Source organism: Manduca sexta, chromosome 25 (assembly GCF_014839805.1).
Source record: "Manduca sexta isolate Smith_Timp_Sample1 chromosome 25, JHU_Msex_v1.0, whole genome shotgun sequence".
In the NCBI taxonomy this organism is placed as follows: Eukaryota; Metazoa; Arthropoda; class Insecta; order Lepidoptera; family Sphingidae; genus Manduca; species Manduca sexta.
The window spans coordinates 8,797,411-8,812,736 of NC_051139.1; the positions used below are offsets into that span (position 1 = coordinate 8,797,411).

General features: G+C 36.9%; 1 protein-coding gene across 1 annotated transcript; it reads right to left on the reverse strand.

Annotated features, from left to right (window-relative positions):
* Window positions 1-3,905: 3,905 nt before the first annotated feature.
* LOC115455938 (carboxylesterase 4A) lies at window positions 3,906-15,237 on the reverse strand. The gene is made up of 11 exons (XM_030184755.2): window positions 15,056-15,237; window positions 14,828-14,920; window positions 12,438-12,572; window positions 11,647-11,974; window positions 11,302-11,501; window positions 9,573-9,741; window positions 9,211-9,332; window positions 8,898-9,126; window positions 8,656-8,794; window positions 8,238-8,431; window positions 3,906-4,062 (listed from the first exon to the last, which is right to left on the reverse strand). The coding sequence occupies exons 1-11, from the start codon at window positions 15,170-15,172 to the stop codon at window positions 3,923-3,925; spliced, it is 1,866 nt and encodes a 621-aa protein (XP_030040615.2). The 5' UTR covers window positions 15,173-15,237; the 3' UTR covers window positions 3,906-3,922.
* Window positions 15,238-15,326: the final 89 nt, after the last annotated feature.

A 15,326-nucleotide genomic window follows, 5' to 3' on the forward strand; every position in this document is an offset into this window, starting at 1 on the left:
CGACAATGACTATGGCTGTTTGAATATCCGGAATTGAAATCTGAATTCAGAAGCGGAATTCAGATTATGAGAAACGAATACAACAAACCGATAATACACCCTTTTTAATACGTCCACGCGTTTCTGAGAAAAAGGGTCTCGACAGACGGACGGACGGACAACAAAGTGATCCTATAAGGGTTCTGTTTTTCCCTTTGAGGTACGGAAACCTAAAAAGGAATATATTTTACATATTGACGTCTGTTGTATTATCGTATTTATTAAAATAGACTTCAATGACTTTATACTAAAGAAACAACAAGTATCTTCTCCCCCGCTCTCTTGCGAAGCCTCGAATGATATTATGTTCCCTATAAAACTAAGTTCTATTTAATTGTTATAGGACTGAGCATTCAATATCCTCCTCCATTAACTGTAACTCACTTACTGTGCTGTTCACGCGTTGTAGTTATAATAATGCGTGGACAGTATCATTAAAGTTGAAGTTAGGCTAATACTATAATCTAAAACTTGGAACACAAAATTTGAGTAACACAAGTTGTTAACCATAAAAAATCTGGCACTAACTGTGGGACCAGTATAGTACCATTATATTCCTTTCTATCACAAGCAGTGCTTTAATAGTATCATCCCTTTCTGTGGGATTGAATTGAACCTGTTCAGTAGTCTATACTTACTAAATAAATAAATAAATTAAAAGATCGTAACCTTCAATTTCACAAAATTTATTATGGAAATCATTGCAGCTGGAAGTCATTGACATTCGTGACATTCTTTTTCCGTTTAGGTTCCATATTATATTATGATTCTCTATGCGTTTAGGGGTTGATTATTGAAATACTTGTATAATTCCAAAATGCAAAATACCTATTTCTAAAAAAACACACACATCAAGCGCTTATCCTCGAAAGGGTAGACAGAGGTGTAACCAAGGCACCCACTTTTCGCCATGTGTGTTCCGTCCCATGATGTAAAATAGGCGAGCTTATCGCTCAATCAGGCGCAATGGGGTGGCGTGGGCTCTTCCTACGCGGGGCGGGTCTAACATCTGCATCTTTATGAAGAATATCCAGGCGTTTGAGGATCACCAGCTTAATTCCTACTTTGACAGATCTGATTAATTTATTTCGGTGGTATTTCCAAAAATATTGCAACCTAGAATTGATGTTACAAGGAACTTACAACAGATATTATTATAGTGTTTGGGCTCATAAGAATAATTGTCTCGATGAGAACGTGTCAAATAGAATATGATGATTGAAGTCTATGGTAGAGATATTGATAAATTAAAAATAAAAAAAAATAACACACATTATACGTATATGTACGCACGCCTTTTATCGCCGAAGGGGTAGGTAGAACCGTAACTGGGGCAGCCACTTTCTATCGTGCATATCCCGTCCCATAACATGATAATCCGGGGATCGAACCCCAGACCATACAGTACTAAAGTCGTAGTAGTATAACTATTCCGTCAAGGCAAGCTTAAAATATTTTACATAAATATTTATGGCTTATAACCATCACAAAATCAAACCAAAATCACACCGAACTACGGAACCCATTTTTATGAAAATCTATGGGACTAATCTGATACGATATTGTCCTTTTATATAAAATGAAAATTTTACAAATCGGTTAAGTGCGGAGTTCTGAGGTAACAAATATTTATAAAATACACAAATTGAGAAATCTTCTTTTTTTAAGACGATTAGAAATAATGTTACAATTTCATTAATATTAAATAAGTAGATATATTAATTAAGACTGTGTACTGGGGCATCGAATGGTAGAGGTCGGTAAGGGCGGCAAATGTGTAACTTCGACAGTGGCCACAACCACTGGCAGATATATTGACCGACCAACAACGTGAAGACCTCAGAACAAGAACAAGCATAGAAGGAATCTAAATTACCCTCATATACTTATCCTATTTTTTTCAAATAGGCCAAAACCGTTGAAAAGAACGAGACAAATATTATGTTGCTAAGGTCGGCTTGCGTACCCTTTAAAATAACCAAATGGTTACCTTTGGTCATCTTTATGATGCCGAATTAAAAAGCAAATAAAATGTCAAATGCTCCAACTTGCCAATCTCAAAACAATGTCACAAACGCGCTCACACAATTCAGTTACGTTATACTTCAGCGCGTGCTTTTCAAAAGTGGCTACATGTTTTGTAATATTTTTGTTGTTAATTTTAATAAATACACAGTGCTGTTTAAGTAAAATATAGCCCTAGGAACAAGCAATGGCCTGCGTTATTGTGGGGTGTAAAACTCATTCTTCTCGTAAAGAAAATTAAACTGAAATTATCAGCTTCCATCGGTGAGTAAACAAAAAACCTAATATATTTGCTTAAACCCTGTACATAAGTGCAAAAAGTGTTATTAATTATACTTTATTATTCTGTAGTCATATTATAATCTGCTGTTGGCCATTCGATCCAGTCATTATTAAGTATTTTTCATTTTTACCAATTTACGTAGTCGTGTCACCGTGTGCAATAGTGTTGTGCTGCATATTCTGTCGATAACATAGATGTTAGTATATTGTAGTTTACTATTTTGCATAAATTGACTTTTACTTTCAATATACGGTGGTGTAGTGGTAAAAGCCACTTGGAAACCGTGCGCGAAGGCTGGGGTCGAAGAAACTATCTGATTTTCATAGTGTGTTTCATACAATGTGTTCATTGCAGATTCCCCACAGATGATGCTATGAGGCAAAAATGGATCGTTGCCATAGCTCGTCCCAATTGGCATTGGAAAAAGCAGCACCGTGTTTGCTCTAAGCATTTCGACAAAGTTTTATTTTAAATTGAAATAAGCTATCAAACATATGTGACATGAATGATACTGCTGTGTTTTAATTTTACTGTCCCATTTTAGTAGCTTCTGTCAAATCCCACCTCTTGGGTATCTTTTATTTATTTATTTATTTATTTACACTTCATATACATACATGTATATCGGCGGACTTAATGCCAAAGGCATTCTCTCCCAGTCAACCTAAGGGTGGTGCAGAGATAAATAAGGTAGGTATCTATCTAAGGTAGGTATCTTTTAACCCGTGAGGTAGCTGAATGTTTGCCGGCAAACATTGACAGCTACGCGTGTGACGGAAAAATAACCTTATTATGTAGTATATATGTAGTATATAAGGTTATAATCCCGTGACACACGCAAATGTCATGTAGCTGTCTTGGCTCGCCGGCGATTCACGAGAGACCAAGAGTTAATGCCTAAGAAAGTCCGAAAAGAACAGAATGCGTACTGGCTTTCTCCTAGACGAAATTCCGGCCGATTTCTTGTTTGTTACTTACAGCGGTTTCCATTCCTTCCGAAATTTCTAACATTTTCTTAATTTAATAATCTAAATGCTAAACCATTTTTGTGTGAATGACGTTTCGGAAGGCATGGAAACTGCTGTTAATAGCAAATGAAAATTGGACAAAATCTAGCTCGAAGAAAGCCGGTAGTTCTATAGTTTATTGTAATTTAACATCTTCTCAACGAGTGCTTTTATATACCCAGACTTCTTTTGGTACTTGAATACCGAATCAGGGTTTTGATATCTTTTTTTAGCCTTTATCTAAAATAGCAATTTGCAACGGTTTGTAGTTGATCGAAAAGTGTTTATTTTAGCAGGTCTGTGAATTTACCATAGCCGATAGACAAAGCATCTATCGATATCGATAAGATGTCAGAAGGGATCGCAACACAATTAAATTTCTTGCTGTCTAAGACAGAGTACACTCAAATGTCATAGTGTTACTTCTATGCTTGTCATTGTTCTGAGGTGAAGACGCTTGTCTTTTATTCATTCCCCTAGCAACTAAGTTGATTATACATCTCTGATGAATCTTCTGCGGCCACAATATGGAATTCAAAAATAAAAAAAAATCTGTAACGACTATTTATTAGTGTAAAGACTCATCAGGCACTGAATATCGACCGGAACGATGTCTCCGTAACAGTATCGCACATACGGCCAACAGTAAAAGTAGGATGGTCGAAACTCCACACATGGCAAATACACCACCACGTAGCCTGCTTTCACCTTGAAAAGATTTTTCATATCAATTAATCATATAATAATACATAACAGTTTCAATAAAATAATATACTTAGTACCGCATACAGTAGGTATCTTACAAGTATGATCTGCGCACGAGCTCAGAGGAATTTTGACGAATGTTGATGCGATAACTTTGTTAAATGATAGTAACAAAGGTTATTGAATAAGTGTGACATAATTTTTATTAAGCTTAGATTAATTCCATGCAAAATAAAATATATCATATTTTTGTACTGACTTAAGAATGTAAATTTATTAATTAAGTAAATTGTTTAATTTATCTTCCTACTTATAATGATATTTGATATTTTCTAGCTCCAACTAACGGCCATTTGACTAATTTAAAAATTAAATTACGCAGCAACGAAATTTAACTAAGAGTACCGCTGGTATGTACAGTCAGCCGCAAAACTAGTCAGCTATTTAATGAGGTAAATTTGTTCAGACATTTTCATGTGTTCAGTTTTGAATTTGTATGAACAAATTCAAAACTTCAAACGGTCGGGCGTGGCGCGAGCGCACACGTCTTCGCTCCTCGATTTCTTGGTGGTTGGTGCTCAGCTCCGTGTGGAAAAACCTACTAAGTATGTTCTTTACCTATATATTACGTAGAAATGTAAATACTAAATACCTAAGTAACAAAATAGGTTTGTACTTAGAGCAACAAAATGCTCACTTTCTGAATTTACGCAGCGATTTTAATTACCTATGTGATGATCTCTGTCATAAGTTTTATAGTCCATTCACGTTACGAACATGTCTTCAGGGCTACTGCGGAGGAAAATGTGCTTACAGTGAAGTAAAAATTTAATTAATACTTTAATATTTTAAAAGATGAAGTTTAATGAATAAAAATCTAATTAATTATTTTAAAATTAAAATTACATCATAATTATCGATTATATAATATTACTTACTTTACACACTCTTTTACACACGCCAAATTAACAATGACATAATAATCTATACTATTATATAAAGCTGAAGCTGAGTTTGTTTGTTTGTTTGTTTGTTTGTTTGAACGCGCTAATCTCAGGAACTACCAGTCCAAATTGAAAAATTCTTTTTGCGTTGGATAGCCCTTTGTTCGTGGAGTGCTATAGGCTATATATCATCACGCTATACCCAATGGGAGCGGGGCAGTAATGGCTAATCTCAGGAACTACCGGTCCAAACTGAAAAAATCTTTTTGTGTTGGATAGCCCTTTGTTCGTGGAGTGCTATAGGCTATATATCATCACGCTATGACCAATAGGAGCGGAGCAGTAATGACTAATCTCAGGAACTACCGGTTCGAACTGAAAAATTCTTTTTGTGTTGGATAGCTCTTTATTAATGTAGTGCTATAGGCTATATATCATCACGCTATGACCAATAGGAGCGGAGCAGTAATGGATAATCTCAGGAACTACCGGTTCGAACTGAAAAATTCTTTTGTGTTGGATAGTTCTTTATTCGTGGAGTACTATGGGGTATATATCGTCACGCTATGACCAATAGGAGCGGAGCAGTAATGGCTAATCTCAGGAACTATCAGATCGAACTGAAAAAAATATTTTTGTGTTGGATAGCACTTTGTTCCTGGAGTGCTATAGGCTATATATCATCACGCTATGACCAATCGGAGCGGAGCAGTAATGAAACATGTTGCAAAAACGGGGGAAAATTAGTTTTGAGAGTTTCCGTTGCGTGCGCTGCGTAAACGGTTAAAGTTATGCAACAATGATGTATGACGGGATTATTCCCCTTAAAAAGTTCTAAAAAATCTATACTATTATATAAAGCTGAAGAGTTTGTTTGTTTGTTTGGACGCGCTAATCTCAGGAACTACCGGTCCAAACTGAAAAGTTCTTTTTGCGTTGGATAGCCCTTTGTTCGTGGAGTGCTATAGGCTATATATCATCACGCTATACCCAATAGGAGCGGAGCAGTCATGGCTAATCTCAGGAACTACCGGTCCAAACTGAAAAAATATTTTTGCGTTAGATAGCCCTTTGTTAGTGGAGTGCTATAGGCTATATATCATCACGCTATACCCAATAGGAGCGGAGCAGTAATGGCTAATCTCAGGAACTACCGGTCCAAACTGAAAAAATCTTTTTGCGTTGGATAGCCCTTTGTTCGTGGAGTACTATAGGCTATATATCATCACGCTATACCCAATGGGAGCGGAGCAGTAATGGCTAATCTCAGGAACTACCGATTCGAACAGAAATTTTTTTTTTGTGTTGAATAGCCCTTTGTTTGTGGAGTGCTCTAAGTTATATATCATCACGCTATGACCAATAGGAACGGAGCAGTAATGAAACATGTTGAAAAACGGGAACAATTTATTAGTTTTGAGAACTTCCGTTGCGTGCGCTCAAAGCCCTCCGCTGTATCTGTCTGCCTGAACGTGTTAAACTCAAAAACTACCCAACGTATTAAGATGAAATTTGGTATGGAGACAGTGTTAGACCCTGCGAAGAACATAGGCTCCCGGGAAACTACTATTTTTATAACGGAAAACTTTAGCCTGAAAAACTTTATAACGCGGGCGGAGCCGCGGGCAAAAGCTAGTAATATAATAATATCAGTCCTGTATTATATACTTGCCCACAGCTGAGCAAGGGCCTCCTCTACTACCGAGAGGGATTAGGCCTTAGTCCACCACGCTGACCTAGTGCGGATTGGTAGACTTCACACACCTTCGAAATTCCTATAGAGAACTTCCCAGATGTGCAGGTTTCCTCACGATGTTTTCCTTCACCGTTAAAGTGAACGATAAATTCACAAAGAATACATACATGATTTTAGAAAAGTCAGAGGTGTGTGCCCTTGGGATTTGAACCTGCGGACATTCGCCTTGGCAGTCCGTTCCTCATCCAACTAGGCTATCGCCGCTTAACAATGCCATATTGATTTATAATTTAAAAACATGGGCGGCTCAACTCTGGGTCTTAAAGCACGGTGACCCCAACATAACCGCCCACGAAGGCTGGGCGGAAGTCATAAGGCCATTTATCCGCGAAACAAAAAAACAAAGGTCCGTCTGTGTTAAAAATGTCAATTTTTGGACGTTAATATCTAAATACCTGTTTGAGGTATGTATATGAAATTTGGGGCACATATCTGTCTACTTAAATAAATTTGACTTGTTTACGTGAAATAGTTTTTGGGTTATGAAGGAGTCAAAAGTGACTCCAAATGGTTCGGGGAAAATTACACGGTACTGTGCGCAATTCTGTTACCTGGAACTTGGCTTAACATGTTACCGCGAGTCTAGTTGTTTTGTAAGTTTTGTTAACTTACGTTATAACTATTAGTAATTCAATGAACAGTTGGTGAACAAGATTTTCAGAAAATGCCTTTAACAGACACTAAAATAGCATAGAGGCATAAAATGTTATAGTTCTTATTTGGGGACGTCAAATTTCTTTTTTTTCTTTTGTAAAGTCCAGTTTCGGCGGTTTCAGCAATATTTTTTTCCACAGACTATATTTTTGAGAAAACTTCAGGGACAGTTCTTGAAAAATCTAGCGTAAAATTAAAACCGTAATTATGTCTAAAGACTGATTTCTTATAAATTAATTGGTTGGGGAGCTTGGGTAAGCTCGCGAACAACGATAACTCAGCATTTTCATAACGCAAATGGACCATATCTAGTTGTCGTCGGCTCACGGGCGGCTTGTAACGTTGAATGTTATCAATTTTCGTTTACTACACTAAGGATGGCGAGTCTTAATTCGAAAAAAAAAAATATTATTCATGAAAACAAAACATTACAATGTGCCTGTGTGTATGTCATCTAGGGCCGGGTTTTGGGGTCCCTTTTTTCTGGCGATCTTTTTTAGACCCCAACTATAATATTGTTTTTGGCAAAAGCGTTACCTATGTTAATATTATCACGTAAATGATTTGTTGCAAAAATCTTGTGCATCTGAATTATTTTGTCTCGTGCCACCGCTGGCAGCCGTATACCATTATTTCGCCATTGCTATACATTGGGTCCTAAATTACTTACTGTATCGCCTCTCTGATATAATATGACTGTATGTAGGTACCGTCTAATCCACCTACTTATAGATTTATTGTTTATTTAACGTAGAAGGTACATGCAGTAACCTGTTAAATTGATTAAATAAACAAAGAAACGCATTAATATATTAAGTGACTACCTCGTTCCAATGAAAGCTGTTCTGTGCCTTCAAATGATGAAATAAGATTGACTAGTTCCGGTAAATACTGTAGCCAAAATTTTACATCTTTACTAGCACTGAAGGAATTCGCATGAGAGGATTCATCACGAATATCACATATTTGAGCATCACCAACTCCATATTGTTGCCATTCTGAAGAACTTCCAGGAGACCTGCATTAATAAAAACAAAACGATGTTACTTATATTATTTTACGTAAGTAGTACATAATATTGTTTTAAGCAATACTAGGTTTAAAGTGGTAGATTCTAGAAGCTTAGCTATATTTGTACTCACATTATTCCTTAAGTGAGATAGGCGAATATGTAGATAAGTATTTTGGGAAAATCATGCCTTTAGTATTAAATAAATTATAACTGATGGGTATGATACGTACCCATATTTAGCGAAATTTTTTATATATTGACGAAACTGCGATGTTAGCCGTTTTTCATCATTGGTAGCGGCGCGGCGTGCTACTTGAAGCATTAATGCGTTTCCTAGCAATGATACTAAATCCGTTCCGTGTACAGCACCTGTCATAAACCAAGGTTTAACTATTTTTAAAACATCCTATGGAGAGTATTTTTGTTATTCTTGTATAACAATAGACGTACAATATGACCAAACTGTTCTTACCGCTAAAGTTAAATTGTCTTCCGAGAATATCTACACCCGCCGGTTGTGAATAACGATACACGTATAGTTTTGAATATCGACGTGCCAATCTTGCCGCTAATAATGCGCCACCTACACCCCATCTCGCCGTAGATTCTATGCGGGCTAAATTTTCTACACTGTCTATATTCTCATTATTTGATCTATATTTATTTTCAGACCAATATTCCCAACGTATGGCTCGAACAAGCTTAAAAAAATAAATAAACTGATGATGTACACGTATGTGTGTAAAATAGGTCAACATTTATGATGAAAAACATCATGTTAGTACCATTGGCAATTCTCTGGTCCCGTGGAAAGAAAACATTCTTAAAATCCTAGGTATTGCTTTTTCGTTCGTATAATCAGATATATTTGACGAGCTTAGCTTCATCAATTCTTCGTAATTTTTATCTGAAATGATATTTACCATTTAAAAAGGTGAATAGTACTTATAAGAGGAGGTTGAAAGGAGGTATACTTAAGTAGTACTTAACGTAGACGATCTTGCATACATTTTCACATTAAATTCCTCTCTACACCACCCCAAGGTTGACTGGGAGAGAATGCCCATGGCATTAAGTCCGCCTGTATACCATGTGTACAAAGTGTTAATAAATAAATAAATAAATAAATACTTAGATAGGTACCTACCATTATTACTTAAAATTTCAAGATCCGTTGTGCCAAAAAGTAGATCGATATGCGAAATCTGAGGTTTCATTGACGATAATGCTGTCATCAGCGTAGAAGGTAAATATCGTTCTGACTGCGGTAGGTACTCATCAGTTGTAGGTTGCATTCCTTTACTCCAATGTGCATTCTAAAAATATTTAAAGTGTAGCATCATCGATGGCGGCCTTAGTCGGCGCAAGGCACCGGACGCGAGAAAAAAAAAGGTTCTTAATTTTAACAATTTCTTAGGTGGTTTGACTGACTTTGTTAGTTAAAGGAGTGGAGAGCTAGAAAAAAGTACGTAGCCAAGACCGTGCGATGCCTCTGGCGTTTGCCCGGTTTGCTCCTCCCCCCTCTTTATTACTATAAAGCCGCGTAACGACTACGCGCAGCAAATAATCGTAATAATAATAATAATGGCTCGCGCATCAACCGCGCCTAATGGGTACCTGCTAAGTTACCCGACAAACCGAGCGAAATATTACCGCTCGTACTCACCGCGGGGCAAGGTCACATTTTCTCGGTTTTTAGAACGGGATAAAAGGGCTGCCAGGAGGTGCGCGTGCGCAGCTGAAGCTGTTTATTTAATTTCCTAATGAGTCGAAAGAGGGTGTTGTGAGTCACTAAGCGAGATGTAAGTATAGTACAATGGTGAGAATTGTGGGAATCTACAGGGAAGTTGGAAGGAGAGTTGGGAGAGAATTCGAGGAAGGAAGGGTGGGGGAAGGACAGTAGCCTTACATGACTAAAGGGTAGGTAATTTAACATTTTGCTTGTTGTCTAGGCCTAAATCAATAATATAAAAATAAGTCGGGTTTTCCTTCCTGACGCTATACCTCCAGAACGCACGAACCGATTTCCACGGTTTTGCATTCGTTGGAAAGGTCTCGGGTTCCGTGAGGTTTATAGCAAAGAAAATTCAGGAAAAAATTCAAGAGAAAAGCAGGAAAACAGGGAAAATCATTTTTCACATACAGCGCCATCTCTGATACATAGCATGTACTACATTGGCGCCAGTACGTGGTGTGTGAGTATCCCTCACGAAAATAAGTACGTTTCATTCCAAGTAGATGGCGCCGGTGCGTGATTATTGTACTCTACTTATTGTACTCTGCTCCGTTAATTTTTGTGTAGGATAGCCCTTTGTTCGTAGAGTGCTGTAGGTTATATATCATCACGCTATGACCATTAGGAGCGTAGCAGTAACGGCTAATCTCAGGAACTACCGGTTTGAACTGAAAAAATCTTTTTGTGTCGGATAGCCCTTTGTTCGTGTAGTCCTATAGGGTATATATCATCACGCTATGACCAATAGGAGCCGAGCAGTAATGAAACATGTTGCAAACACGGGGAAAATTTATTAGTTTTGAGAGCTTCCATTGCGTGCGCTGCGTAAACAGTTAAAGTTATGCAACAATGAAGTATGACGGGATTGTTCGTCTTAAAAAGTTCTACAAAAATATATTATAAAACAAAGTCCCCCGCTGCATCTGTCTGCCTGAACGTGTTAAACTCAAAAACTACTCAACATATTAAGATGAAATTTGGTATGGAGACAGTTTGAGACCCTGGGAAGAACATAGGGAAAATATATAGCGTGACTTTTATAACGGAAAACTATAGCCCGAAAAACTTTATAACGCGGGCGGAGCCGCGGGCAAAAGCTAGTTCATATATGTATTTAATAATAATATTTTGATGATGATACCCTATACACGGACAGTATATTCGGCATTGGGCGACTGCGCATGCAATTTAAAATTTCTAAATCACTTTCACTTTGGCATCCCAAAGCATTCGCTATTTCACGTGATATTTTTTCTACTTCACTAGCATTTGATGCGTTTTGTTCATCGATGATTTCCCAAATATATTGTGGTGACATCAACACAGCTCGTTGAAATAAACCTAGAAAATAAGAAAGAACTAATTTTTGTTTATTCCACACTACACTTAAACTTTGTAATTTTAAATAGCTGATGCTTTTTTGAAAATAAAACTTAAAATTACGTTTATTGTTACTCGTGCGCGTAAAAAAGTTGGCGTTACATACCAATAGCTCGCGGTGATGCAAGGTGGTACAAAATGCTATCGGCTCCTGCAGAGTGTCCTAGAACAGTAATGGATGTAGGATCGCCGCCAAAAGCTGCTATATTGTCTCGTACCCAGAGAAGAGATAGATATTGATCTAGCAACGCAAGATTGCCGCGCGCTGATAATAGTCTTAGCGTAAAAAACGCCAATATATGTAGACGATATGCCACCGTCACCACCACAACACCTTCACTGGCTAATTCTTGACAGGGTAACACCGGTCCACCTCGTGTCCATGATTCACTGTAGAATATCACAATAACGGGCAGGGCAAATCCATCAGCGGGCTAAAAACATAAATATTGAACGGTACTTTTTAAACAAAAGTTTCAAACCATACATTTAATTTCATTCATAATTAACTGATAATTCGTAAGTAAGTCTGGTTATGACATTCTCACTGTTGTCGTTGTCTTATGTAATTTTGAAGAATGTTCGAACCTATGTGGATAAATTATAGACGAAGAATGACATCTTATTTATCTACTCTTACGGGCATTGAAACAGCGGACAAAATACAAAACTGAGAAGATAGGTAACAGTGATTTCGTATCTAATGTCGTCCATCTTAGGGTTGACTTATGAAGATAGGTCCTGATATATAGTGATTATATAAGTACTTTTCGGTAGGTCCTTATATAAAAGAGTCTTAAAACTACTTTCTTTGTCTGTAGAGTTAAAATACACAAATACCTTTCTATAACAAATTATGTACACATCACAGTCATACGTAATTAGAAAATATCTTACCCGCGGCGTGCAAATGTTGAGATACAAGCAATCTTCTGCGGAATGCTCGCTTTCAGGGTCTCCTTCGTGGGGACAATGTGGTGGCATGCGATGTGCAAATAAAGTACGTCTCCACCCGGGATGCCGTTCAGGAGCCTATAAGGACACACATAAGTAGTAAAGTCCACGATTGCATGCAATTATACCTACCTATTTTACCTACCCAGATACCTATACACCTAAATACGTGGAGACCTTATATGACGCACGTAGAGGCACGTCCCCAAATACGGGATTTTGCTTACATTGGATAGTTACGTGATATAAATAAGTCCCAAGTACGATTACAATAAGAGTTTATTTTTTATAGCAAAAGACAGAGGATACAAAGTGAAGCACACGTAACATAAAAAAGTAAGCTTACTACAACAATTTGGAAAATATATTTAGTTGTATCTTTGCTTAACAATTTCGACACAACATTGCCGAACACTTTATAAGACAAAATCGATTACAAATGATTCAATCTAAAAACGCTAAATGGGAATACATCATATAAATAGTCATTCTATTTAAATAAATTTAAAAAGCATTGGTTTACTTTTTTATTTATTTGGAATTTTTAGGGTATTTCTATTTGCAAGAACCCCTCGCCAGACAGCAGGTAACTGCCTCCTCCGACACTAACTAATCTTTTCGAGATTGGGCTAATACTGGGAGTTATATTTAGGAATTACGATAATATAACCTGGATTCCGTATATCAAGGCTTTGGGGCTTGGAGATTGGGGCTTCCAACTACATAAATGTCACCACTATGCTAGCGCCCGCCGGACAACACAATCAAAAGCCTGAATTTTTGAAGCCACTTACTTAGCTTAACACCATTGCTTTTAAATACAATCCAAAATTACATTATGTTTTTAATTTTAAGCAAATAACAGGTAAAATGCAAAACGGGTTGGTAAGTACTTAAATGATAAATGTATCTAGTAATAGGTAGTAGGTAATACTTACTTACAAGTACCTACTGTATTAGTTTACGTTTATCCCTGGGCTTCATTTATCCAGGGTGCCTATTAGTTATAACCTACCTAATTACTTAAAATTCTACATAATCATAATATTTTGTGTCTCTTGACGTTTGGGCTTGGGTTCTAACCACATGTTACAAATTCATATATTATGCAACTCATATTCTGTATATCTGAAATGAAAGTATACAAACTGTCCATTAAGTTTTGATAATGATGCCATTTTCTTATTACCTAATTAAGCAATCGAGCATACCTGAGTAGTCCTCTATAGGAATTTCGAAGGTGTGATAAGTCTACCAATCCGCAGAAGGCCAACATGATGGACTAAGGCCTAACCTCTCTCAGTATTCGATGAGGCCCGTGCCCAACAGTGGGACAGTAGATAATACAAGGCTGATATTATTATATGCAATTGAGCAACCGGTCCGCTTGATGGAAAAGTAATACAAGGGGTGTAAAGGAAAACAAGGGAGGTAAAATAGCTCGTTGAAAGCGCAAGGTGCTGCTATGGATGGATTCATCTTTAAAACGCATAATCTTCACTGCGATGTTGAGTGGTACGGTAGTCAAATTTCCTAGTTAGGTTAGGTAATATGATGAGAGAAACGTACAATAAATCCCTTAAAAAATAAGATTTTAAAATATCTCACTCGGTTCCAGTGCAGTGCGGAGATCTCGGGTTCGATCTCTGTGTCGGGTAAAATTATACTAGGTATTTTACTCAGTATGAACTGGGAGACTGGAATTTGCAAGTGCCCGATATGACGATAGATTGGCCTAGGATTGCCACCTTTATTTAGGAGAAATAAAGTATATCGAGATCGGAGAATTAAATCAATACTTAAGTACTTATTATGGAAAAATAAATAATGTACACATTTTATTTTTTTAACTTTATAAATCATATTTTTTGGAGTTACTCGCAAAATTTTCTACACGAATTAAATTGTCTTTAAAATAAATGACGTGTTGACTTTTTATTTTATTGATAGAAGACAGTATTGATAGCCTATTTGAGAATGAATCGGACTGCGAAGACGAATGTCCTGAGCTTTCAAAGTGTGTAAACTTAATAAATTATTTCAGACACCAAAAACTATATTTAGTATCTAAGTACTTTTTATTTATTTATTTTTTTAATAAAATAGTATCAAGTATCAACGACCGAAATAAAGTATAATACTTACTATTTCTAAATGTATGGTTGGCAATCCTAGACTCTGCCTATCACATCATGGGACAGAATACACACGGCAAAATGTGGGTACATTAGCTGCACCTCAGCCAACCCCTTCGGAGATAAAAGGCGCGAGTGTTTGTGTCTTATTCAGTATTAAGTATATTACGTAATTAAAATAAATACTTATGCACTTACTGAAAATCTATATCTTCCAACGGGCGCAACTGCATAAGGAACACCGAAATAAATCTCAACAGGTGTACGAGATCCTTCAGTGTAAACTTTTATCTGGAAATTAATGTGTACCTTAATATGTATGTACTTACTACTATAATTTATTGTGTAGGTAGGTAGGAATGTACATACAAAATTTAAGTAAGTACTTACATACATAAGTAAAATGGCACGACTAAATAAACTTACCCCGACAATACGACCCTGTGGTAAATTAGCAACGGGATCTTGCGCCAAAACAAATAAAAACAGTGTTAAGTACAAAATACTAATTTTGAATAAACACAACATTTTGTTTGAACTCATAAAGTAAAATGCGTGAATTCACAAACGCCCTCGTTCATCGGCTGCACGGTTAATGTGGCCATGTCCATCGACAAAACAAAAATTAGATCATACAATGATTGCGCTCTAGGCCATGACGAGGGCCCCGTAACGATGACCAGTCATCATTGTTCTT